Here is a 27,282-nt window from a genome sequence, read left to right on the forward strand (position 1 = left end):
TCAAGTCAAAGAGGTAATTAGGTGTACAAAAGATCCGGCTTCTGTAACATTAAAGTGGCGGCGACAGTCGAAACTCAAAGTGAAACGGAGATGCGGATCCGGGGTCACATGATTTCGATCTATATAGCCTGCCGCCAACTGGACTGACTTCGAGGATTCACATTAAACTAGAAAATTTAAAGTTTTTACTTAGGAAGAGTAAACAGTAACTTAAATCAGATGTAAAACCTCGGTTTCTTCTAATATTTGTTTTATAAATAATATAACCTTAGTAATCTGTTCTGGTTGCCATCTGAACATCGAAATGTATAGGTAGTATATCTGAGACGTTCACTCAAATACTATACAACTTCCAAAAGTTGCCCTCGAAATATGTTTCAAATTAACCTGGAATTAATGAAGCGGCTATACTCAATACATAGTAATCAGCTTCATATATATAGAGGAACTTAAATGGTTTTTAATATATGCAAATGTTTTTCTCGAACTTGAACTTTGATATCAACTTCAAATGTTGTTTATCCCGCATGTTCTTGAATCCACCGCAGCTGTACTTCCTTCGCATCCGGTACATGCAACGTCGATCATTCCTAATAACATGCCCCCTGAGGTCATTTACCAGTAGTTCATACAAGCCAGCAATCCGAATAGGCTCACATCGTGAATTCCGAAAAAAGCGTCGCTATAGTACCCAGAAACTTGCCCTGCGACATTTAAACCGGACAACTTGAAATCCGGGGTAGTGGTGTGCGTGTCCCGTTGACATGATTGAGAATGTTAGAAGGACAGACCGACTACGAGGACTTTGGATTTCATGATAGTTCACGGGTGCTTTATGAAAAGTGTTTAAGGCAAGTTGTAATTTAAGGAGGTTGTAAGTCGTACAAAGATCTTCCAAATTATTCTTGCTACCATGTGGCCGAGTCGATGATATGGATAAATTAGGACATGATCAATCGTTAGGCTTCGGAGTTTATAACACTTCTAAGGTTGATTATGGCAGACAAATTGGATTCCCATGAAGAGCGGAACTTTTGAACAAGAATTTAATATATAAGACTAAAGGAATAGCTGAACCCGTATTGACAGAATTCATCGAGCAGTAGATGCAAGGAATGGGTATGATGCCCGATCATAGCGCAACACAGAAGATAGCAGTAGCAGCAGCACAAATAGGAAATAAATATGACCGACAACGCCATGCACCATCAAATATAAACTTTTCCCAGGCCCCTTAGGAAATAAATGACAACGAAACAGGCCTAAGCCATAACAGTGTCGCGATCAGCACCCTCAGTCTCGTACTCAATCTCAATACGAGGGCCCTTCTTCCTAGGCTTCTGTGTAGGAGCAACAGCCTTCCGCTTAGCACCAGGCGTAGACTTCTTCTTCTCATCCTCACTAGGAGGCTCATCATCGCTCTCCTCCTCACTCTCATCACTCTCCTCATCATAATCACTCGAATCAGCAGCCGAGTCATTACCCAACCAATCCTCAATATCCTCAAGATCCTCCTCCTCATCCAAATCAGAAACATACTCCACCTCACCAACACCCTCTTCCTCTTCATCCTCAAGCTCCCCATCATCAAGATCTTCATCACGCTCACCCTCACCCGCACGCTCCAGTCCCCGAAGAACCTTCTTCCAGATCCCCTCCTCAACATTCAACGGCCGATCACCATAAGCTCCAGATCGCAATCTGTCAATAAGCTCCCGCTCAATAGCCCTCTCAACCTTAGCAGCGGACAGAGCCTTCCGCTCACGCGTGTCCTCTCGTCTCCGCACCTTAGGTGCAAGCTTCGGCACAACCTTTTCGCCAAGACGTTCTTCTTCCTTCGCAATATTCTTCATGCGAATATTCACCTGCGTCAGCCTGGTTAGGCGCTGCTTGCACTTGTGAATCAGGAACTTGGGCCAGTAGATCATGCGCTCGTCTAGCTGTTCAAGGGCCTTGGCGTAGTTTGATGAAAGACGAATACGCTCCCACCATTTGCTTGGCATATGGGCACGCTCGATGGTCTTCATGTACAGATACATTGCGCCAGTCTCGGGGTCGGCGCGGACAGTTGCGTACCGCGAGTTGGCGAGTGGGCAGGATTGCCGGTTGCATAAACCGGAGACGTTGTATTCATTGCGGCAGAAGTTTTGGCCTTTTGTTGTTCTATAGAGTGGAAGATTTTGTTAGTTGGGTTCTCTTTTTATGTTTCGTTGAAAATTTGAGTTTGATTGGTAGAGTTTGCGGTGTTGGGATTCGATTGATGCTGGAGGTTTTGGATTTGGGTAAATTTCAAAAAGGGTACTTACTTAAGCTTGTAAGAGCAGAATTGCTGGTTAATAACCTGCCAGACAATTTCGTCGGACATGATGGGCTGGTGAGGTGAAAGGTAACCTGGACAGCCGTTGCTTTGGTGTTGATCGAGAAGAAAAAAAAAGTTGACGGTCACGTGAAATGCTTATCGATAGGAGTGTCCTGAGTGGTGATTTCCAGGCTGACATAATCATGAATCTGGGCGCAGCCGCCCCTGGTTGGTTTAGTTTTACATTTGGCATGTCTACCAAATGGAAAGCAATACCAGTGTCTCACTGTTTGAGGATCCTCGTCCAGCCATGTATATCTTGAATATTCTGACTTTGGGTATTTTAGGGATGGGCGCGATATCGCTATATCGTATCGTAGGGCTTTTGGCTAGCGATGTCGTTTACTGTTATCGTTACCTATATTAAACGATACGATAACGATATCGTTTATCGTGCGTTTTTGGTTGTGATTGAAATAGAACGTTATGCAAGTGCTGTGCTGTAATTATATATATCTGTAGTATATATATATACTGTTAAGGTGGTGTATATATATTTAGAGACCTTTAGATCTCAGAACTATCTACTCCTAAGTATTAATTATAGTAAAGTCTAGGCTATTCCTCTTTCTTCTCCTCCTCCTCTTCCCCCTTCTTCTTATCCCCAGCCTTATTACTCCCAACCTGAAGATTATAATCCTTTATTAACAATTTTATATTCAGAAAGGCACCTGAGCACCTTCCTAGTCTTCACATCGCCCCGAATCAAAGAAAGACGGGCTCTATGATCTTCAGATTCTACAGACAGCCTTACACTACTTTCAAGCTTAAGATGATCCAAAAGGATGGGTACATGACGCGCCAAACTCCCCACTTTGTCCACAGTAAATATTCAGCCTGAGGCCCACAATACAGCTAGAACCTGTGGACGGTCTACCTCCAGGGCTGGGCATTTGAACAGTCGATAGGTTCTTTACATGTGATTGTCTCGGCTGCCCATAGTACTAGGCGGAAGCCCCTTGTATAGTTTACTAGCCGACCTTGGAAGGCATCTAGACCCGAGCCCTGGAGGTGTACTTGATACCTTGAAACCGTGGCGGAAACTGGAGCCCACGGAAAAGAAAGTACACATACTTCGAGTCCGAGTCCGTACCGTGACTCCACAAACTATATACAGTACACATGCAGTACATATTAAATGTATGATGAACACTGAAGTCAATTATAGCACAGCACTACAGTACACTTTAAGGGGCCGCCCCATAACCAGAACCTTAGATGTACTCAACCTTGGAAGCTTTGATGGATCAAAGTTTTCCTCAGGAGAAAAGAAACAAGAAAAGAACTTGAAAAGCACAATTGCCAAATTGAGGCGGCCCCAGTGCGCAACATGCGCAATGTTATACTGTAATTATCCATGGGCGGGATTAGGCAACAAGAATGTCCATATTACCGCACTCAGTATTCCGTACATAATGTAAAAAACAGCTGAAAGTAAGCGCAGCCAGTGCCCACTTGGCAAAGGCTATACTAACTGAATGGAGATTAGCGGGATAAGAAATTCACTATACGAGGTCTGGGCAGCTGGGCGAAAACCCTGAATGCTAATGCGACGGCTCAATCACGTCTTTAGGGCGGGGTTGAGTGGCAGTGCGAGGACTCGACGTAAGTTTCAGGTTGACTTGGGGCAAACGGACGGGGTAGATAGCCGATGGGATGAGGCTAGGGGATCATGATGGCCCGGGATGGATTTGAATATCCACTGGCTTGTGTGTGATTTTTCCAGTCTAATACAAGTCTTGTGTTAATAAGCAGGAAAGATGTTCCGTTGTTACTGTTTTCAGTGGTAATACCGTTTCGAGACTTAGCTAAATGGCGTTAGGAGGAGCGAGAGTCAAATAAGGGTCCTGATCCTTCCAGGTTAGCGCAGACTTGGCATTTGCTTGTCTTCCAAACACCGAAGAAACACAGTATTAGCGCAGCGTCTTACATTTTTACCGACTCGGAGGCCTTATTCCCTGTAGAATAGGGGGAATAAGCCGGACGTAGAAGCGGAAACAAAATACATGTTCCATTCCATTCCGAGGTCCATCTTTGACTGCTGCCTGAAAAGAAACAAACTATTATGGGTCTAAGCTAGCCCTATGCATTAATTAGATGGGGTACAGATCAAACTAGGTAGATTCAGCGGAGACCAGTTAGGAATGCAAGTCGGTACGGTCAGTACCGTCAATACAGAGCACATTACACACCAACTCCGTGCCACACAGCGCTAACAGTGGAGGCTTGTTACTAGTATTTCCGGAGTTTTTATCCATAGCATGAGACGTTAATAGGGCGTAATTAGCAGAAGGTAATCTATGATTGGTCGCGGATCTGGACAAGCTACATGAGTAGCGTGATTAAGAAAAAGGGTCCAGCGGCTTAACTGGATAACTGGAGCCACATATCAAGGTTCTGCCAATTAGAATTATAGGGACCCTGTTCTGTACCCTCAGCCACCCGGCCAGATTATCTGGATGAGCAAATCTGACATGGATACGAGAGTCAACAGAGCCCCTAATTTTATTCTGGCCGCCTGGGGCACCGGGGCGTTTTTGTGTTTGTGTGACTTTTTATTTTATTTTCTCGATTCCTGTTCCTGTTTGTTTCATCTTCGTCTTTTTCGTCCAGCTCCATCAATCAACCCTGACCCTCAAGTATCTTTCAGTCCAAGAGAAGAAGATACTCACATCAATCACCTACTAATAATCCGTACATAGGACTGGTGTACGGATGTTCCGCTTATACCTCCATTATGAAGCTCAACGCTCGTGTGAGCTGTCTACGCTTGCTTTACCTCCTTTTATCCCCCAGTCAGTGGTTTGATGTCTACTGGCCCGCCTCTCGGAAGGCATGTTTCGCTTTACTGTTTATCGGCGTTCTTAGCGCAAAACTTCTTCGCATCTATTCCCACCTCACTTCTCTTAGCGTTGACCGTTTTCTTCTTTGGGGCCCGACATTCCTCTTACAAGATCTCATTTGCATTCTCTTAGCCCATGCTTTCTGTCGGAATTATCAGCGTAGATGGCTTCGGGTGATTTCTATCCTGGTGATGATTCCAGCTAGGTATGCCATGCCATCCAGGTCCACCCCATGTGCTGTGATGACACAATATATGATCCAAGTGCTTGATGTAAGGAGTACGCTGACACCATTACTTTTCATTAGTCTGATTATCTCCGGTCTCTCCGCTGCAAATATCTCATTCTATGTACAGACCGGTGCCGAAATTCACTGGCGACAAGCGCATTGGTTCCATCGGGACGCGGCCTCTATCAAAACACTATTGACGGGATTGACTGGGCTTGTTATCGGAGAAATAATTTTCACCATCGCGGCCTACGTATTGACACCCTACATCTACAACTTCGTTCACGCCGGAGTATCGGTATTCCAATATCTTTTTGCTCCGCTTTTCAGCAAATATTGGAAATGGAAAGGGTCGAAGTCCGACAACAATCCCTACGAGCAGGTGGCAATAAAAGACTGGGATGAGGAGAGCAATGTCCCCGAGACAGAAAGCATGTTAGGGCTTCAAAGTCCCGGCCCGGCACCCGGCCAACCCACCAAAACAGGCACTACGAAAAAAGTGATTAGCATCTTTGTAGCCTCGGCTGCTACATACGTCCTTACTTTGTGCGTTATTCGCCCTTATGACGCCGCTTACGACTTCCTTTCTCAAACTGTCGTTATTACACCATTTGTGAAACCTCCAACTCGCACCTTAACCTCTTCTTTCTACCTTCCTGATCTACCTGGGGACTACAGCTGGCTGTACAACCATACCGCGATTGGACCAACCTCCAAATACGACTGGATGCCAGTTGAAAAGACACCTGGTTTCAGAGATTGGTATGAAGGTTTCAACGGCAGCGTACCACAACATTATGATCCCAATCTAGATCCCATTCATCTCTCAAACCTGGACGCGGATATCATCGAGCCTCTGCGCGAGACACTGAAAGATGGCAAGATCAAGATAAAGCACGTCTTCTTGTTCAAGCTGGAAAGTACCCGTTCCGATGTCTTCCCAGTCAAGAAAGACGGCCATATCGCCGACATAATCAGGAAGTCCTATTCCGGTGAAATTCCCGACGAAGTCGAAGACAGACTCGCCAACTTAACTCGAAACGCAGAAATACTCACCGGTGTTCCATCTGGATTTGATCAACACGATTTCAATCCCCGCGGTGGACTCTACGCATCAGACGCATACACAGGAGGTACTTTCACACTGAAAAGTATCGTCGCTAGTGTCTGTGGTGCGAACCCTCTAGTCGTGGACTTCAACCGCGAATTCTTCCATCACATCTACCAACCATGCATGCCTCATATCTTCAATACACTCAACAAGCTCTCGCCCGCTCTACCGAAGAACTCGACAAAGTCAACGGATTCTAAAGACTTCAAGTCTTGGCCCTGGCGCTCGACAATGATGCAAAGTATCACAGATGACTACGATAATCAAGACCGACTCACGCCAGCCATGGGATTCGATGATAAAGTCACCGATAAGACGATAACAAAGGACTTTAAAAAGAAGCCGGGTCCTAATCCTGAGAAGTACAATTTCTGGGGCTACGAAGAACACAAGCTCCGCGAGTATTTCCTTGATGCGCTCATTCAAGCCGAGAAGAAGCATGAGCGCGTTTTCTTAACCCATTTGACGGGACAAACGCATCATCCTTGGAAAATGCCTATAGGCGAGGAATACGAGGCACTCATTGCCTCGGGCCTCTGGAACAAGAATGATAAAGTCAATCGGTACCTCAACACAATTGGGGTCAACGATAAATGGCTCGGAGAAGTAATGGATCTTCTCAATGAAGCTGGGGTTGCGGATGAGACTCTCGTCGTCATGGTCGGCGATCAGTAAGTACCCATCAAAACTCCAACATCACATCCACAAAATGAACAAAACAAAAACTTACATCCTTGTTTCTAGCGGCATCTCCCTCCTCGAAGACGGCGGCGTAACACCAAACGACAACCCCCACGTCAAAAACTTCCACGTCCCCCTAGTCTTCTCCCATCCCTCCCTCCCCCCAATAACCCTGAACAACCGAATCTCATCCCTCCAAATTCTCCCTACAATCCTCGACCTCCTAGTACAATCATCATCTCTAGACGCTCCCTCCGCAAAGGCAATCCAAGACCTCCTGCCCCTCTACGAAGGACAATCCATGATCCGAGAACCCGTCCCCGAAGCTGAAGGAAAACAAGACTGGCAATTCACCGTCATGAACACGGGCGGAACATGGCTTGCGCTTCGCTCAGCTGCGAAGCCATATAGACTTGTTGTGCCTCTTGTTCCGGATGTGGAGTGGAGGTTTTCAGACGTTAGTAGTGATCCTATTGAGGAGAGGACGCTGCAGTCATTTAATCTTAAGCCGCTTTTGAAAGATGTGGGGAATGTTCATGGAGAAGCGGCTGCAGAGTGGGTTGGTGAGGCGGCGCATGTTGCGCAGTGGTGGGTTGCTGAGAATTGGAGGAGGTGGGAGTATTTACCTGAGAATTAATGTTGGATTGGGTGGGTTCATATAGAGGCGTTTGGGTTGGCTTGGGTTTGAAAACATGATATGATTGTTCAAGTTTATGTTTGGGGGTGTGTATATTGATTGATATGCATACTGCACATATTTGCGTCTATTTTATTCGATATTATATCGACAGCTGAAACATAAAGATACGTTATTACGCTACATATGATAATTACTAGAACTTGCCATTGATTTGTAGAGGTAGTTGCTGTCTGTACGAGTATTGTGTTTTATTGTATGCTGACACTAATCTTGGAAGTCATAGTTGAGGCTCAAACACAGGGAGAAATCGTGCAGCTAGTTGAAGATTTGTGGGTATTACGGACTCGGAGTGGCTACTATATAACCTTGGAAATCGAGAAACAGTTTCAGATCTTCGAATTTAAAGCCCCCGTCTTTCGAGTTTGCCCTATTCAAGTTGCGGAGCGGCTGCGGCATCCATAATAAAAGAATGTTTCCTATTACTAGTAGCACGCCGTATAACATTGGGAAAGTCTTATACAACTCTTCAAAATTATCTACAAACTCTGTCCGATCTCCTGTAAGGGCAAGCCTTGTCTAGCCGTTTATACTAACGACTGTATTTTCGAGAAGTAAATTGATTGAGTAGATGGTATTATCTACATTTCCCGCACCCATGTAGATACAAATCTCACTGCCAGCACTTCCAGAGCTAACAACCATGCCGTGTAGATTCTTTGATCTCAGATAGCACTCCCATGAAATCCACGAAAGACGAACCTCCGCTTAAGAGTGAGGAAGATGATTTAAATTAATCGGAGAAGAATAAAGTGTATCTACCCGGATTGGAAAGGACGCGTGATTATTTCGTAGGAAGCTTTGGAAAGTCCGAAATATAAGATAGCGAGTTTCTGAGGAAAAGCTTTCTAGGTTCATCATCTTTGGGTCTTTCTGCGTCGTGTCCCGAAGTCAACTACTCGTAGTTTCCCGGGGCACTTATTGATTTTGTCGCTTATAAATGAAGCAAAGATTCAAATAGTGTGTTATCTTCATTGAGCTATGTCTTTTCTGTGGTCATAGTGGTGGCCCTGTCCAAGTCAGTTCTGCTCTTGTGAGAATGAAGAATAGTTACACTTGCTGTATATTAGACCATTCTGAGAAACCCGAGGTTGGTCAAGGAAGCGTCACGGTGGTTTCCTTGGCGGTGTGTAGACGAGACGTCTATAATTGATCAGTATTTATTTTTACCCGTATCGCCAAGTCAAAATGAACTTGAGTCTTCTTGCAGCTGTCTTTGGTAGATCGTCTCATTCTCTGGTGCCTGAAAATAGTTTCAGGTAACCCAGCATCTTCTCTTTTCTTTTCGGAACAACGTCTCATTTTTCATGGCCTGCGAGGTTGTCGAGGTCATATACCAATTACATGATCCACAACCGTCCGTTCTATCTGTACGATAACGCGTGAGAGCTTCCCTCTCTTCTTTTCTTTATCCTCATCTTTGATAGTTTTTCCAATACTACATGAAAGTTATCTCGCTCCTTGTTCTTGCATTGTATCAAAGCTTCTCCTTACGGGATAGGATATCGGCGATAGTGTTGGTGTTCCCAGGTCGATATCGAATAAGGAAGTAGAATCAGGACTCAGGAGAGGAATTCATTCCAGCGGGCTTGTCGGGGGCTCAGGGTCTTCTTTGTCATAAAGCACTGCAGCACGTAATGATCGGTGTAGATACTGAAGCGGCCATCTCGCTGCAAACCTTCCAGTTGGGGGCACCATCCCGTTAACGCGCGTATAATCGCGAGCAATTCCTGATCAGGGTACCAGAGTTCCGTTCTGATGAATCCATCGACTTTGAGAAGAAGACAATGGGCCGCTAGAAAAAAGGCTGTCTTAATCATTTTTGACATAATTGACGGAGAGGGTTCATTATATTATTAAGTAACTGATTAGTATAAGATGGATGAAATATATTTTATGGAAGGACCTTTGGAATTGATTCTGTTACGGAGAAACAAGAAATGTGGGGAAGTCTCTTGATATTCTGACTAGGCTATCTAGCGAGGAATAATGAAATGGTGGCTTCTTGATCACCACCAGCACTTTGTGTCTGGGCAAATTACCGTCCCGCTACCGGTAATATATGTAGCTTTTTAGGGATTAAAAAATATAACCGCGAGGCTCCGAAAAAAAAAACTTTGCTATATTATAAATGTGCCAGTGCTTAATGTATTCACTACCTAGTCTTAGTTTCCTCATTACAATGTTCAATAGGACTTTATATACTTCTAAGTTTGTTACTTATATACATTGCTTTACCTCTCTCTTGTTTATTTTTGAGTAAAGAGCTATATAGGAATTCAAAATAGTAGTGCCATTAGTAACACTAGGGATTTCGTATTGATTTCATAGGGAATTGCAGTACCATAGACTAATTGAAACGAACAATATAAAAACCACAATTCACCGCGGAGCCAGCAGATGTCTATGTATTCCCCACAAACTCCTTTCAAGGGCGACTTTCATCGGCTTGAGACGTCAGGCATCGGAACATCATCTCCCGACAAGGTGGTGATGTGTCGGCTGGGGTTTCGAGAAGAGCCAGGCGACTGAATGGCTGCACCATAGAAAAGAGGAAACGGGGATCATATGACGCACGGCTTCCACAAAACAAAGGATTTGAATGGGGTGTATTCATTAAACCAACGCTCGTCGGTCGCGATACTGTTTATATTAGTTGTGAGTCCTGGTTAATCGATAGAGAGCTCGCACTTACTGCACGTCGGACGAGTCCGAGAAGACCAAACTGGACGATGGATCTAAGGACGAGGCTTTGACGGTTGAAAAGGTGTTGACGAAAGGTGTTGAAGAAGAAAGAAGAGAAACCCTTACGCGCCCGTTATAAATAGGTGAGAGGAGGAGGGAGCCTATGGCGATGAGTGAATATAGGTGACTCGACGTCACGGTGATGAGTGAATCAACTCACCAGGTTGATTTAAATTGTAGCCTTAGGGCCCTATAGGGCTATATACAACAACAATAACAGAGCGGTGCAGCCTTGGAGAGATACAAAGGCCATGGCAGGCCTAGAGAAAAAATCTCGCTCAAAGATGTAATCGAGAGGCATACTGCAGTAGATATACTATCCAAAGAAATACTAGTCATACTAGATTAAGTACTAAGAGAAGAGAGGGGCTGAAGTAAGATATGTGGCATCATGCCTCTAGACTTGTTTGTGGTGCTCAAGTCATGCATCTTGTCCCTTGCACTGATAGTAGAGATCATCAGCAGAGCAGTTCAAGGCTTGAGCTCTCGATGATACTAGATTTTGATTTAATACTGTGTAGTTCTTGTTAGGAACCAAAGTCTTGCTATATAAAGCGTGATCAAATACCAGATCGAAGATCTGGTGTTTTAAGTCTTTTGCCCTAGTCGCAGAGGCTGCTACTTGGAATGATCCCCATTTAGCACGTCCTTGAGAGTTCTATGAATTAAGAGCTCCAAAGAAGGCTTTCTTATTGAACTTGTGAAATAAGAAAATGTATAAGGCCCGTGGGCACTAGCGAAGTCCATGGGAGTCCTTAGAAAACAGGAATATATGAGTTGTTAGAGAGGGCGATTCACGCCAAAAGAAAGAAACCCTTGAGCGAAGTTGTCTCATTTGGATCGTCTAAGCTGACTTCGGATATACCCTGCTTTACTCAAGCATACCTCCAGTACAAATAGATACTGGAAGGTTAAAAGAAACATTGGAAGGACGTTAGTGATTCGTCATAACGGGTATATGCAATTGGTATTGTCTATCTCGGCATCAAATAACAGGGACTACCATGATTGCTCAATCTGCAAACCGCCATCCCACTCCGTCCCATTCATCATCTGATTACCCAGATCCGACTCCTCAAGCATACTATCATCCGTAAATCCCCACCCCATAGACTCAAGCTCTCTCACAAAGAAATCTCTCTCCTCCTCCATCATAGAAGTACCCTCTGAACCCCCCATAACATCCTTATACTGTCTAAGATGCCACCAATGCGTCAGCCCCCTCAACGCCTGTTCAAGCGGCAAAGCCTCTTCAACATCGGCATCAACATCCGAACCAGAAAGCCAATCATCTCTCAGCTCAGGCTTGCAGTACAGATAAATAGCAGTGATAACGCGCATATTGCTCTGCCGCCACTTTCTTCCACAATATGGAACTTGAGATTTGAAGAGCTTGAGTGTGTAGAAGCGGAGATGGGGGTCTGGGATCTTGAGACCCTTGCGTAGGATTGTGGAGGATTTGTACTGGACTAGAAGGAGGCAGCGGTGGCCTTTGTCGCGGGTGATCTTCTGCATTATGTGGAGGTAGTTGATTGCGGAGAAGAAGTTGCGGAATGAGAAGACTGTTATTGGTTCCTTGGGGAGGGGGGCGGTGGGGTAGCCTAGTTCGTCGACTTCGGGGCGGGTGTGCCCTTCCATGAGATCGTTCATGGATTCTTCGGGCGATATGTTGCGCATGGAGGTGTTGTTGCGAGTGAAGTTTGGACGGTGGCGGGCGATTGGTGGTGGTGCTGCTTCGTCTTCGCTTTCGGTGTCTCCGCCATCTTCTTCGAGCTCAGAGGGGTTGTCATTGTGCTCACGACAGAAATGGAAGAAACTAGGTTGGTTTCATTAGTAACTGGTAGATGGGGCGGATATTGAAATACTCACGAAAGGTCTTCACGGTCGTTTTTCTGTGCTGCCGCTTGGTCCACATCTTGATGAGCAAACATCTTCAGGATCAAAGGTAGATAGTTGGAATCAAGCAGGAGCTGTGTCATGTATTCAAACTTCAAGATATCTGCTGTGAGTTAGAAATGTGCATAAAGAACGCCATTGTGGGGGAAGGAAACTCACGAGATCGCTTAAACCATTTAACAAGGAGTAGCAGAGTTCCAGAAACAGCCTTTGAAGTTATCTCCCGAAGGCGAATATTATCAAGCTCATCAACAGAGGTTTCATGGAAGAATTCCCCTGAAGATCCGTTCATACCATTACTAAAGAAAATCAGAATCGTAATTGGAAATCATCTGGGCGGGATGCCCCGAATATAGAATAAATACCTCATGCTCTGCGCGGCCTGTGAATTGGCCTGATTGACTACAGCACTGACATTCGTCAGGATTATTTTCAAGAAGACAATTGTAATTGACTGGAGATGGGCCAGTGTATGTGCCTGCACATAATTTATCAGCATATGAGTCTTGTTTGCGGGGAGAAGATGATACTAACGTAGAAATTTTCGACTGCGTCCAGACGCCGTTGGATATCAGGATCATCTGTTTCCTTTGGAACTTTCTTAGGGGACTCGCTCTCCTCGGAGCTGGATAGATTTAAATCTTCAATTTGATCACTCAAATCATCCGACACGAAGGGATCGAACTCGAACTGCTGCTGTGCCTTGGCAAGATTCCATCCACGATCATACTTCATGAAGTTCTCTCGCTCTTCCCACAATTGACCCATAGCTCGAGTCATTTTAACGTGGGTAGAGAAAAGTCGACCAGCTTCAATGATTGAAGCCGGGACATCGCTACCTTCCCAGCGTTTTCCAACTAGGACATCCTGTCGGTTAGTTGTGCCTTTGCCACCGATTTTGTTGCTGCTATCGTCCAGAGGAGGATACATCAGAGGAAAATTCTGGTTTGTCTGGTAGTTTTGTTTCTTTCCGGCTTTGCCACCAGGACCAATTGGTGATGGGGGTGGAGATGGTGCTGGAGTTGCAATATGAACAGCTTGCTGGATAATGGACCCATTTCCACCGGCGATTGATGGTCCAACCCCAGAGAATATACCACTGGAAGCGTTCACTCTGGCTGGGTGTTGGGGAAGAGGAGGGAGAATGGAGTTGTTTTCAAGTTCTAAGGGGACGATGGGAGGGGGAGGGTTGTAAGCGGGGTATTTTGAGGTGATTTCCTGTCGAAACAGGTGATAGTCCAAAGGGGAGGCGTGTAGGAATGGACCTCTGCGATTAACAGAATCGTCTTCATAAGACACTGATGGCTCCAGTAGTTCCTTAGCTTTCTTCAACTGGTCACTTCCACCGAAGACAAATAGTAAGGATTTCCAGAGAAGAAGGATAATTCGCGTAAGGGGAATATTTGCCGTTTCATCCCACCGAAGCCGAGCAATAATTTCAACAATTGTTACCAACAAGCAGGGGTCAGACGCTGTCAGTGCATCCCGAATTGGTGTACACTTAGGATCACGGGACTCTTGTCGACGGCCGACTTCAATCGCGAAATAAAGCAATGTCAAAACTAGATTGGCTTCACGTTCTGGCGCAGGTATATCGCCTGGATGGAGCCTTTCGAATTCCAACCCATCCTGGTCGGTACAAAATGATGAACGACGGCGATCAAATAGCTGCGATAATCTTTTGACCAATGTCGGGATTCCTCCGCAGTGCAGGACGAGTGATACGTTCAATTCAATCCACTCGATCTGTAGCGATTTTGATCGCGGTGTCTCCGCAGCAGATTTCGTATCCAGGTTTGATGGATAATCCGGGGTCGAATGCCCAGCAGTAAGGCCCCACACACCAGTGACGGTGTAGGTAATATTCTCTAGGGCCTCCAGCCGTACCGATATCTCGGGATATTGGAGCCTATCGAGGGACTGGGTCATGAATAATTGTCTCAGATCATCAGATGCATCTATCCAGGACAGGCCTATTGTCCCTGGGTTCTGTTGGCGGCAGAATGTAGCCCATTGACGATCGAAGGTTCCCTTCATGCCCGCCAGCATCACACGATCAAAGTCATTGTATTGAAACCACTCATCCAGCTCCTCCGGGAAAGCCTGAGAGTCGGCGTATTCAAATGCGTATGCCGGCTGTTCAATTTTGGGCATCTCCTGTACAAGCCTCTGTAGCTGTGCCAAACTCAAGGAATCGGGGGCTCGGTCCGCATTTTGCTGTACCGGGGCTGGAGGAGGAGGTTGACGGGGTGGTGGAGGAGCAACTGGGGCGTCTCGACGTAGTTCGGGCCGTTTAGCATTCTTCTCTGGTTGAGAATTGCCGGACTCGGTCGCGGGTATAGCTTCAGATGTCTGTTCCTGTTCCTGTTCCTGATTCTGTTCTTGTTCTTGGGCCTGCTCTTGCCGCAATTCCTCCGCCACTTCTTTCATCAGTTGATCGTCGGAGATGGTCGAGATATCGGTGCCGGTTTGATCGACTTCGTCGGCCTTTACAATATGATGCTCCTCCTCCATTGTTGTATCGGTTGGAACTGGTGGGATCTCCATCTTGTCCTGATTAGCCCCTCACGCGGAGCGGTGTCCTCATAAACACTGGTGGATTGCCAGTAGCGAGAGATTATTTGGTCGTCGAAAAGAAGGACATCAGGAAGAAGCTGAATGTAGGTAAGAAATTTCTGTTAATCAAAAACAGCCACGAGGGGCTCAATCATCGTGCTTCCATTTAGGACTGCTGGACTTATTTCACTAATTGAGCGGTGATACGGAATGGATTGATAGGAGTGCACGTGATGTACGCGTTGCGCGATCGGCAGGGAGAGAACGAACCCTCTTCCAATCAACATGAAGGTTTTCTCCAGATTACTTCAATATTTATTCGGTCTATAGAGAAGTCGTTTTCGAGCTACTTATCCCAATTGCTAAGTTCATCCGATCATAAAGTATTACCTGCCACATTTTCTTTTATAAATGGCCGGTATCCACCCAAACTACCAAACAGATGCATTCACTCAAGAATAGGCCTTCAATGCCAGAATCAGGTACATACAAAGAGAATCGAGGTTTCAAAAGCTTAATGGGGGTCATTTCTTTGATATTCGCTTCAGCTTTGTCCCATTACGTTTTTTCTTACCTTGTATTTCCCCTTCATGAGATATCTTCCTCTCTGTTAAGGAACAGTGTCGCGTGTACCAGATACTGGCAGGCTCCACGGATGACTGTGCCTGATCATGTTGTTTAATACATGTATATTAAGTATATTTACTCCTTTTGGATCTATATAGAGTACACCTAGAAGGATAACCATGTTATCACGTGATGTATACCTCCAGAGTTATAGTTTGCTGTATACATCCGAGACTAGATGCTAGTATAGAGGTTGTACCATCTATATATAGTTATTATAATTGGTATAGTCTTTAACACTTCGTAATACATGTATAATGATTTGAGTTTCTTTGTGAATTCTGTCCATAAATCATCATACTAAATACTGTCATAATAGTTCTTAGAAGCAGAAACCCGTTAAACTTCATTGTCAGAACTTGGAAAGCGACCCCATTTCACTGGATCAGGCACCAACTGGGCGCAATTGTGTGTTTCTTCTTTTTCGTTTCTTCTTCTTCTGCCTAGAATTTCTCTTATTCTCTCTGTTCGTCTCATCCTATATCTGTCATCGATCCGATCATTCTGTTGCCTTCATTTGCATTTCAAACCATGACGCATTACCTGTCTCTCTACACTCCCGCTTTCAAGTTCTTGTTACATCATTTGATAGACCCCTCCTCCGTCTCCGAGACCCGCGATAACCATCCACGAATACTCTGCATCAGAGTGCCCTGATCGGTAAGTTTCTTTATTTTCTCTCGTTGGTTTTTCTTTCTTTTTACATCTCCATTCTCAGTTCCGGCTCAATATGTGCCGGTCACTTCCTTCCATTTTTGCTGATTGGAGCATCCTGCAGGTGGTTCCCATTTCTGCCCGATTCCGAGGGTCGCCACTTTTTTTTTTTTTTGTGGTGAAAACCAACCCGCTCTATACCATATATAACCCACGTTCACAAAAATCACGAGACACACGAGAAAATAAAATTACTATATCCCCCCCTCTTTGGATGAGGACGGTTCAGGCAAAGTCGCAAGGTATGACCATTCAAGACTAGTCTTCCTGGTCAAGGGTCGTTCTTATCGACATTGCGACCGCGACTCAACTACTTTCAGATCTCTCTCCACCCGGTTGAAACCCTCGAAATTCCGAACGGCATTCTTCAAATATGGCCGAAGCCGAAGACCCCGCCGAGGACGACCGATCTATTGAGTTATCTTCCATCGTCGCAATCTTCCCGGAGACTTCGATTGACCCCGCCGACCACTTCAAGGCCGTGCTCGACTTGCCCGTCGCATTGCCGTCGCCCACCCGCGTCTGTTTCCAGCAACCTCCGGATAACGGTCTCCCCACGGTCTTGACACCACCCACCTCGGTCGATGTTCCCAAGGCCGATTTGGATCAGATACCCGCTAGGGATACACATATATTGTCCCATCTCCCACCCCTCAGCCTGGAGATCGAGTTGCCAGATGGATACCCCTCCGAAAAGCCCCCACTTGTGAAGCTCACCACCCATCCCCCGTGGTTATCGCCCGCAACTTTGGATAGACTGGCCAATGATTGCCAACGATTATGGATAGAGTGCGGCCAGGACATGGTTGTGTACAGTTACATTGATCATCTTCATCAGCTTGCCGAAACGGCTTTTGGGATTCAAGATGCCACAGACGGCGAACTGACTCTGTCGCGCGACTTGAAGGTGGCTCTATTGGATTTTAATAGTAAGGCGGAACGGGAGAAGTTTCAACAAGAGACATTTGAATGTGGCGTTTGTTTGGAACCGAAGAAAGGCGCCAACTGTCATCGGCTCCTACGCTGTTCACATGTCTTCTGTATCTCCTGTCTACAGGATTTCTACAATGCGTGTATATTGGAAGGTGATGTTGACAATGTCAAGTGCATGGCACCGGATTGCGATAAAAATAAGAACCCAAGTCCTGCCCCAGGCAGTGAGACTCAAACCCCGCGACGCAAGAAAAATGACCGCACGCTTGGACCCAACGAGCTCCTTCAGATTCCCATTGCAGCAGAGACTGTGCAGCGATATGTTTTACTGAAACGCAAGAAGAAGATCGAAGCAGATAAGACGACAGTTTATTGTCCACGGCAATGGTGCCAAGGCGCAGCACGCTCAAAGCGGCACCCCAAACCGACTGATCCAATGTCAGACGATATTGAATCATCCGACGACGAGGATCAATTTTCATTTGATCCATTGGGTGAAGAGTCTCAACTACCCCCTGTGGCGGAGCGTGTTGCCATATGTGAAGACTGCAATTATGCATTCTGCTCTGTATGCAAAAAGGGCTGGCACGGCGAACTAGTCCGGTGCTTCCCTCGACGTCAAGCTGAGCAGACCGAGGAAGAAAAGGCAACGGAGGAATACTTAAAGTTGTATACTTCTCCATGCCCGACTTGCAATGTTCCTTGTCAAAAGCTTATGGGCTGCAACCATATGCGCTGCCGCCAATGCGATACCCACTTCTGCTATCTTTGCTCTAGTTGGCTCTCAGCTGATAATCCCTATCAGCATTTCAATAATGACAGCAGCCGTTGCTACAATCGTCTCTGGGATCTTGAGGGAGGTGATGGCCTCAACCCGGTGGGTGCCGAGGCCTTGCACCGCATCCCGGAAGCCTTACTTGTCTTCGATGACGATGATCAAAACGATGATAACAACAGCGTGAATGATGGTGATGAGGATGATTTAGATGACGACGATGATATTCCCGCCTGGGAATTTGATTTCAGTGATGACGAGGAGGAAATCCGGCATCACCCTCCGCCCCCAGCACCGGTTCCACCACGTGCCGGTGCGCGAGGCGCCGGCGCTAATGATCAGGGACGGGCAGCTCGGGCCGCAGCTCTCGAGCGACAAGCTCAAGCCCGTGCTATGGCTGAAGTTCGTAACCGTCAAGCTGCTGAACGACCCCAAGTACGTGCCCGCCATCTGCCTGATCCTGAACCACCCGCGGAGTGGCGAGCTGGACTTCAGCGTTTCCTCGCCCTTGTACAAAATGATCGCGAAGACGAGTGGGACAGCGATGAACTAGATGATGACGATTTTTGATTCGAATCGGGACTTCTTGCTTTCTTCTTCATTTGATACCCAGTCAGCATCTTATTGCCTTTTTCTTTTTTTGCTCTTCATTTTCGGCTGAGCCTTTATGTTTGCATGAGACATGAACTTCAATGACACCACGAATGCTTGTTTTGATGCATTTTGCCTCTTTCATTTGTTTACTTTCTTATATTTTTATTTCTGTTCTCTTCTCATTGCTTTCACTTTCTATTCCATCTTGCTACTTTCATGCATCAATTGAGCGATTGGTTTTTTAACTTTGGTCTTTTCAAATCTCAAACTTCATGTCTAATATTGGATCTTTCTTCTTTGCATCTGCATATGCGATTATCGACGAATATTTTGGTATGTAGATTATACTATGCTTTCACCAACTATGGTTCTCTAAGAGCCCCCTCCCCCCGGCAATGTAGTTACAAGTGCCTCAACGGCGCCAAGCCTGATAATGGCTGATACGCGATGCTCTCAAAGCCGAAGGCGGTCAACAAGTGGATTTCATCATTGAAGCGCTCCACACCACTTCATTCCCCGCTATCACCGATATGAATCTCCGTTACTTGGTTTGACTATGTGTACTTCTGCGCCTTATCCCTCTCCTCTGAACTTGGCCCAGAGCTCCCCGGCAATGACAAATTTAATCTCAGCCCACTCCCCCCTTTCTTCTTTCTCCGACTTCTGCCCCTCTCACCCAAGGAAGTACTTTTGTCTTCCGTCCCCCATTCCTGACCCCCTCCCCTAGTTTGATGAAATGGCGCTCTCAAGCGACGGGGAGTCGAATGAGGAGCTCACCTTTCAGGAGCTTCGGCCTCAGATTCGCATACTGAATGTGGAGAAACAGCAAGACAGGGTAGGTCTTCTTTAAACTGCTCACGTGGGTCTCATATACTGACTGCAATAGTTCCCCGTGTATGTTTTTGATGCTCAGCGCGTTCGAATGGATAAATACTGATAACTTGAAGAAAGGATGACTTGCTTGCTCCCAAGGTTGCTACATGGAGGTCGAATCTGGTAAGAATCGAAGGAGAACTGTGGAGCTTATTTGAAAGAAACTGACGGCGAGGAAATGGACAGGCAGCTTCTTCTCAGCGTCAGAACCTCCTCTTCGTGGCACAGGGACAAGATATATATGTTTGGATACCGACTGGACCATTCCAACTGCTAGGACATCAGCCCGAGATGATCATCCACCCTGTAATGCAGAACCCACGTGCCGCCGGATATATCGATCGAAACGAGCCCCACACTATCAATAACATACTGGTTGATGACCTTGGTCGTGACGAGGTGCTCTTGCTCGCGACAGACTCCGGCAACATATGTGCCTACCACGTTGAGAGTATCTATGCAGCAATCAACCAATGCGCAACCCGAGGATATAAGCGGCCTTTCGCTGGCTCGGAAGTGAACCCATTCTTCGTGGAAAGTGTAGGAATGAGCGCTTGGGGACTTGCGATGCATAAATTTTCTCGTCTAATTGCTGTCAGCGCCAACACTGGGCACATAACGGTATTTGCATTTGCGCTTGTTGATTCTGCCTCGGTCGACGATGATGAGAAATCACAATATCCTATGGAACAAGGACCTGAACGAATAGATCAGACCTGGGTGCATATCGATAGCAAGAAGCAGCTTCGAGAACTCCAGAAAATGAAGGTGGGGAATTACAGACAGCAGAACTTGCGTCTTACGTATAGAGGCCACTTTGATAATATTCCATGTGTGTCATTTGCGAACTTCGATCTGGATGCAAATGCCGCGTGGATGGTCAGTACGGATATCACCAATCGAGTCATCGTATGGCGCATTTGGGAAGATCTGTATCCACACAGAGTTTATAACCCGGGTCATCCTCAAAACAATCCGCCTCAAAGAGGTTGGAGTGTGATACCGCTGGATCCGCGCACATTCCGACGTTATCAATCAAGTGAAGATGCTTGCGGCTGTGAGGTAGGATCCCAGCTCATTGATGGGAGGACTATTCTGGACGTGTCCAGGGCAATCGAGGACATCAGCGATGCATCCCAAATTTTTGATTGTGGTTCTCCGCGCATAGTACCGGATGAAGAGGATGAGTACTTCCTTCCTGATGGCCACTTTGCTTCGATTGCGCCTATAGATGGACAAGCGAACCGTTCTGGACAGAAGGAACTTGGCATTCTTCCTGAAAAGTATGAAAGTGATTCAGCAAGTGACTCTCAATCCGAAGACGAGCCTGAACCACGTCGAGGAATTCTGGAAAAGAACTCTCTGGCCAGTTTATTCGAAGAAGATAATAAACATCACCGAGTACAGCCAGCCCTGTGGTATGGATATGGCTTTGAAGAACACTCCGATCTCGAATTTCTAAAAAGACAATCTGTGCATCGTAAGTAACCTATTCAAACTTTGATTTCTGCGACAAACCCCGACTAACTTAACCATCTAAAGCACAATCGCCTTCACTGTTTCCTATCATGCATTTTTCCGAGCATCATATCAGCTTGGCTCCATATCCTCTGGATTCTGAATACCACCTGCTATGCAAACATCCTCTCTTCCAACGAGTCTACTCTACCGTGGAGATCAGTCCTCACTGTGACCGATTTAATATGGTGAAGTACATCCCCGAACTTGGAATCGTGGTTGCAGCCTCTCAAAAAGGCCGCATTGCTATAATTTCCCTAACATGGCAAGAAGAAGTTGGCTTTGCCTTCCGACTCGACTGGATCGTACCATTTAGCTCTCAAGAATGCGATAATGGCCGTCCCATAATACCTCTCATGGGTCTCGCTGTCAGCCCCATGCCAGGTTTCGAGAACCCACCAGATGTCCCCGTCATTCCGAGAGGATTCGACCCCAATGATGGACTCACCTTCAACTACCGTGCCTTGGATCCCGATGAATCTGATGAGGACCCAATACAATCATCATCTACCAAACCCCGCCATCAAAATTCTAATTCACAATCTGCAACCATTGCAAAGCAATCAGATCAACCTCTCCGCAACACACGATCTAATCCCGACCTGGAAGAAGAATCCGAATCCGAGTCTGATGACACCTCCACCAACCAATCAGAAGATGGAATGTCAAACTCTGAACCCCTCACCCACACCCAGAGTCACACCGTGGCAGAGCTTCATGCCAAAGCATCACTCGCCTACCGTCCCCATGAAAGTTGGCACGGCTGGCATCCTTCCCGGCATTACCGTCTTTTGCTTCTATTCTGCGATCATAATGTTATGAGCTACGAGTTTTGGCATGATTGGAATCATTGAATATGATAAGATAGATACGAGATTGATATTAGGATCAGGATCAGCGAGATACGATCGTCGTGATCAACGCAAAACAAGCAGAATAGGATGATAGAAAGCTTAGCATTCATTCTGCATCTGGCATGTACGAATATTATATCATCAATAGACAGGTGTATACACCCAAATGAAATCAAAAGTAGAATTCAGAATTCGCCATACCAGCTACCAACTGCCAGCTTAAGTGAAAAAAGTACTAACTTGGCACCATATGCGTTAACGAATACATCCGTCCCTTCCTTAGAGACCTCCCCCCTTTCACACAGGCACCATTCATACATGCACTCACCCCCACTCGGGGAGGAGTCCACGATTGAATTTGAATCCTTCAGCCAGCCAGCCTTGCCAAGCGTTGCATCAAACTCTTGGAACTCCTCATCAACCACCTTCGTTGCAACACTCTTACTTTTATGCAGTTTCTCGGGAATAATTTTCAAACACAGTTAGTCTTTCCAAGATATTTCCCCACTTTCGGATCTTTTCCCGTGACAAGCATAAGATTGCGCCATGATTCGAATTTCGGATTTTAGGCACAAATATGCATATGATTACGCCTTGACCTTGTCAAGACCCTACATGCAACATCCCAAGCCATTTGTCGCAATCCATCTGGTCTATACATGTAGCACGCTACATTATTCGCTGTCGTCCATCTTAATCAAGACCCTGCATGTAACACTATAATTAAGTCGTCGATCTTCTGGAACATACAACATCCCAAGCCATTTATCGCGATCAATGGCGTCTTCCCCCTACTACATAGAACGCCACAAATCGCGATCATTCCAGAACCAGCAAATCCCTTCTACAATCTCACGTCTCGCAGTTCGTAGCTTGAATGAAGCGAATAAACTATACGGAGTTTGTGTCTTAATTTCAATTTCTGACTTGCAAAACTGCCAAGCCGTCAGGAAGAGGGGCAGACTGCCGATCTTTACGGAGCACTGGGTATACGGAGGAGAGGTATTCATTATCACTTGATATCAATTAATTAGACTTCGTATATCCGTACGGAGTATCCGACATAGACTCAGAATTAAAGACATGGCCAGAACGGATCAACAGGTGCACACTGTCGATCGCGACTATCATTGACTATCATGGCTTGATTAGTATAATATCACGAGATACGAACATTGATAGGATTCATACTACAATTTTATATTCAGGAGCGGCTCTTGTTTCATTCCATAGTAGTTAGAACTATATCTGAGATCCCCCATCTACATACTATGTGAATCATACTACTCTTCCGAAATGAATCCATCGTAAACTAGTATCACACTAAAACGGGGGCGTTGGACCCCTGAAACGCCCCGGGGCCACATCGGACCATTCCCGCTATGTTCCGTACGCCACCACCAGGGGAAATCCATATACATGTACCTGGTAACTGATAGGGTTAGTATGGTATCGCGCAATCTCATCAGATGCCTCAATCTAGCAATATTCATGACACGAGAAATCAGTCATCTCCCGCATCTATATCAGGCATCTTATTTAAAATCATGACTCGCGCAATTCACAAGAAGAAACTCTCATCGGTCTCCGACGGCCTTGAATATTGGTCTTTCTAGCGTCTGGTTTGGCCATGAAGAACCTATTGCATTGCCCCGTTCATGGCCGAGGTTACATCGATCCTTAGCGTCTGGAATTGCGACTGATAAAGAAATAATGGGCAATGCTTACACCTCCTTCACGGCTATTTCTAAGAAACTAGTTACTGAAGAATAGATTATCTATAAATCTACCTTGATCTTCGTTCTTGTTGGATTATTCTGAAGATCTTCAGGAACTTAAGGAGATTCACTTTCCCTCGTCTCGCTTTGCTTCTATACACTTGAATCATACCATCCAAATTTCTACTCTGTCTTCAAAGTACCATACTACACAACTTTCAATATGAAGTTCTCCACTGCACTCCTCAGCACCGTCTTGCTCACTGGCACCACCCTCGCCGCCCCTCTAACAGCAGAGCGAGCAGCTCGCCACGAAGCCCGCCGTCAAGCCCGCGCAACTAAAGTCCGTCACGGAAACCCACCCTTCCTCCCAGACACCCAAAGCATAATCAACCTAAGCGACAATGAAACAGTTCACGAGCAATACAGCCAAAACTGGGCCGGAGCCGTCCTAATCGGCACAGGTTACACAGCCGTAACAGGTCAATTCACCGTTCCAACACCTAAAGCCCCCTCCGGCTCCAGCAGCGGCGACTACGCCGCCTCAGCCTGGGTCGGAATTGACGGCGACACATGGAGCAAGGCAATCCTCCAAACAGGCGTAGACTTCACCGTTACAAACGGCGAAGCAAGCTTCAGCGCCTGGTACGAGTGGTATCCAGACTATGCGTATGATTTCACTGGAATTGATATTGCGGCCGGTGACGAGATCAAGGTTACCGTTGAGGCTACTTCTACTTCTGCTGGAACGGCAACTGTTGAGAATGTTTCTAGTGGGCAGAAGGTTTCGCATAGCTTTTCGGGGGAGACGTCGGGTGAGCTTGGGGAGTTGAATGCGGAGTGGATTGTTGAGGATTTCCAGGAGGGAAGCTCGTTGGTTGATCTTGCGAACTTTGGCACTGTTACTTTTACTGGGGCGCAGGCTACTTCTGGTGGATCTAGTGTGGGACCTTCTGGGGCTACTATTATAGATATTAAGCAGAGTGGAACTGTTTATACTTCTTCTTCTGTTACTGATGACTCTGTTGTTGTTGCTTACCAGGGTTGAGATTGAGGGGAGACTTGGAAGGGAGAATGATATATGAGGAAATGAGATTATAGTTATTTTTATCTTATGCTTTAAATTATGATATAGTTGTGAATTTGATGAGGTGGCGTCTTGCAGTTTTCATAAGTTTACGAAGTTACTAGGTATACATCAATTTCCGATGAGATTGATATCTTCGTTTGCACCACATATCACACACACTCTTTCCCTCGTTCTCTTCCTTTCTTCCTTTCTAGCTTCACCTCCACTTTTCAAGTTCCACCATATATATTGACGCATAAATTTCGAGAAAGATTCGACTTGCAAGAGGCTAGACATCTCCGGTAGAACAGACATTTTTCGTGCATATTATCCCGGGACCGGTCCTACTCAAAATGCGACGCGAAGAACATTTGAACGCAAATATAATCGTAGACGGTCTTAGTTCATGTGGTGAGCATAGTGTCAAGGCTGACGCTGTCCAGACTCTTAAGATCAACTTGATCATGATGCCTGCAACGAACTCATTATTATTACTCCACCTTCAATCTGTCAACCTTCACTCACTGGGTGCCTTCTACGCCAGAGACATATTCCAGAGGCAGCTTCAGCCTGTCTGGCCATGTGGACACGGAGCCTAACGCCCCTCTTGACTCGTGTGGTCTTGGCCCTCTTGATTCCAGTGTGCCTCGCCGCGAATCTAACCCCGTCCATCCATCTTACTACACTGCCAATCACTCGCAATACTACTTGGGTTCTCTCCGACAAAGAACTTTCTTCAACACCCCGACATCGCAGGAGTCTTTGATTCGGCCTTTCATTTCACCCGTTCCTATACTTCATCGATATCCGAACCTAACATGAACCTTCACATGTATTATTCGAAGTCATATCCGTTCATTGTGAGTACCCTTAGAGAGGTTGACGCAATAATGTATTATTATTCAACGAGAGACACATTCAGCGTATAACCGGAGGATCTTTAGGATGTGATCGGCGAATGGAACCTTGGAACAAGTTGACCGACAGCGAGTGCACTACCAAGCCTGTTCTGGAGCCCCAAACTCTTGATCTTACATCTATGATGCGGAAGTCAGTGAACAGAAAGAAGTACCCACAAGCGATCCGAGTCAAACACAAAAAAGGGAATTTGCAAGGATGTAAGAGGCCCATTTGATAACACACGGCGCATCTATTAACACATTGAAATAGGTTCCCGATGTGCTGGTCCCTTTGGCGGAAGGGATTGTGTATGGGGGCGGGTCTGATGCACAGAATCGCATATCTTAGCTTCGAGGGCTTTTCCGTTGATTAGCAACAATACTCGCGCTGTCACTCTTGCTCGTGCTGTTGAGCGACCTCGCACTCTTGCTCAGGACTATATAAGTGAGTTGGCATCGGAGTCGTACATTCCGTTTGAGGATAACACCCATGATTCCTCAGTGCCTGCCGAACAGGTGTCTCCTCTTCGTAGGTTGTTGTTGGCTATGAATGCAAGATTCGATATACAAAACCCTTATTCAACGGCTCTGAGTGCGGCGCAAAAAAATAGTAGTGATGCATAAATCCCTAATTTCAACTAATATAGCCTTTCTGGTCACGTCTTTTCATCCCCATCATCATTTCTATATTGTTACTAGGTTAGCTTCTGGCCGCAGTCTGTCATGACAATTAACTATTTTTTTGTTGCCTCTGTTCTCCGAATCGTCAAGGGGCTTTTTCTCTTTCCCCATGTACTCTACAACTCCTTGCCGACTACTCTGCTGGCACCCGATACAGTACAACCAACCTTTCCATCCCCGGTACTGCCCAGGCGGCGCTTGGGAGATACAACAACATCTTCGTGGTAAGACTTACTGAAGCAGTAAAGACTTTTGAGAAGCAGCCGATCATATTGAATTTCATGAAAGTTAAAAGCTTAAATCCTTCTTATGGAGACTCGCTACAAAGCTTTTCAAGTTGAAGAAGCTTTTGGATAGGATAATTTACTTCATCATAAAAAAGAACGTCAGAGTGCCCGAATTTGAAATGTCAGCCCTGTGGATTAATATTATGGTATTCCTGGCGGTACCCAGCTTTAGAGGCACTAGCTTCAACTTGGAAAGCTGAGGTATGGCAGCTGTCGAAGAAAAAAGTTTAAATACTTTTATTTTGTCACCTGAACAGACAAATTTATCTGCAGATGTGAGCGGTTCCTTGTTTCCATCCAGTATGCAGGTAGTCCAATAGGTATTTCAAGCCTTGATTCAATTTTGGAGTTCTGCACACCAGGACGTGTAGATCATAAATGCATGGATAGTGGCTGTTTAGATCAGCACTGGGTTCGTCCCGCTTTATGCGTTCAAGTGGATACTCTAGTACATATGCCGACATCATTGCGAGGGTCAAAGTACCCATGTAGCTTTCGGTATCTTGCGATAATCTCTACTGGCTCTATCGAGAATAAGCACTCTGCTTGTGTAGGCCAAGTCCTTGTTTGAGTATTACATAGTCTACGAGTACTATACGGATACTTACCCTACCATAGAGCCC

At 45.8% G+C, this 27,282-nt stretch overlaps 6 protein-coding genes across 6 annotated transcripts; 4 read left to right on the forward strand and 2 right to left on the reverse strand.

Annotated features, from left to right (window-relative positions):
• Window positions 1-1,262: 1,262 nt before the first annotated feature.
• N7478_011062 (ribosome biosynthesis protein MAK16) lies at window positions 1,263-2,365 on the reverse strand (the record flags this gene model as incomplete). The annotated part of the gene is made up of 2 exons (XM_056927276.1): window positions 1,263-2,163; window positions 2,307-2,365. 2 exons carry the CDS (start codon window positions 2,363-2,365, stop codon window positions 1,263-1,265), a joined length of 960 nt encoding a protein of 319 aa, XP_056774324.1.
• Window positions 2,366-5,337: 2,972 nt separating this feature from the next.
• Window positions 5,338-7,860, forward strand: N7478_011063 (uncharacterized protein; the record flags this gene model as incomplete). Its single annotated transcript, XM_056927277.1, has 3 exons — window positions 5,338-5,375; window positions 5,510-7,213; window positions 7,287-7,860. The coding sequence occupies 3 exons, from the start codon at window positions 5,338-5,340 to the stop codon at window positions 7,858-7,860; spliced, it is 2,316 nt and encodes a 771-aa protein (XP_056774325.1).
• A 3,804-nt stretch (window positions 7,861-11,664) lies between these two features.
• Window positions 11,665-15,108, reverse strand: N7478_011064 (FAR11/STRIP family protein; the record flags this gene model as incomplete). The annotated part of the gene is made up of 5 exons (XM_056927278.1): window positions 11,665-12,481; window positions 12,535-12,664; window positions 12,721-12,860; window positions 12,927-13,039; window positions 13,096-15,108. 5 exons carry the CDS (start codon window positions 15,106-15,108, stop codon window positions 11,665-11,667), a joined length of 3,213 nt encoding a protein of 1,070 aa, XP_056774326.1.
• Window positions 15,109-16,831: 1,723 nt separating this feature from the next.
• N7478_011065 (RBR-type E3 ubiquitin transferase) lies at window positions 16,832-18,736 on the forward strand (the record flags this gene model as incomplete). The annotated part of the gene is made up of 1 exon (XM_056927279.1): window positions 16,832-18,736. The coding sequence occupies one exon, from the start codon at window positions 16,832-16,834 to the stop codon at window positions 18,734-18,736; it is 1,905 nt and encodes a 634-aa protein (XP_056774327.1).
• Window positions 18,737-19,496: 760 nt separating this feature from the next.
• On the forward strand, window positions 19,497-22,005 carry N7478_011066 (uncharacterized protein; the record flags this gene model as incomplete). Its single annotated transcript, XM_056927280.1, has 3 exons — window positions 19,497-19,595; window positions 19,820-21,113; window positions 21,176-22,005. 3 exons carry the CDS (start codon window positions 19,497-19,499, stop codon window positions 22,003-22,005), a joined length of 2,223 nt encoding a protein of 740 aa, XP_056774328.1.
• A 1,941-nt stretch (window positions 22,006-23,946) lies between these two features.
• Window positions 23,947-24,771, forward strand: N7478_011067 (A4/G1 family peptidase; the record flags this gene model as incomplete). Its single annotated transcript, XM_056927281.1, has 1 exon — window positions 23,947-24,771. One exon carries the CDS (start codon window positions 23,947-23,949, stop codon window positions 24,769-24,771), a length of 825 nt encoding a protein of 274 aa, XP_056774329.1.
• Between the last annotated feature and the right edge of the window lie 2,511 nt (window positions 24,772-27,282).

Source organism: Penicillium angulare (assembly GCF_028827245.1).
Source record: "Penicillium angulare strain IBT 27051 chromosome Unknown utg000008l_segment0_segment0, whole genome shotgun sequence".
Taxonomy (NCBI): Eukaryota; Fungi; Ascomycota; class Eurotiomycetes; order Eurotiales; family Aspergillaceae; genus Penicillium; species Penicillium angulare.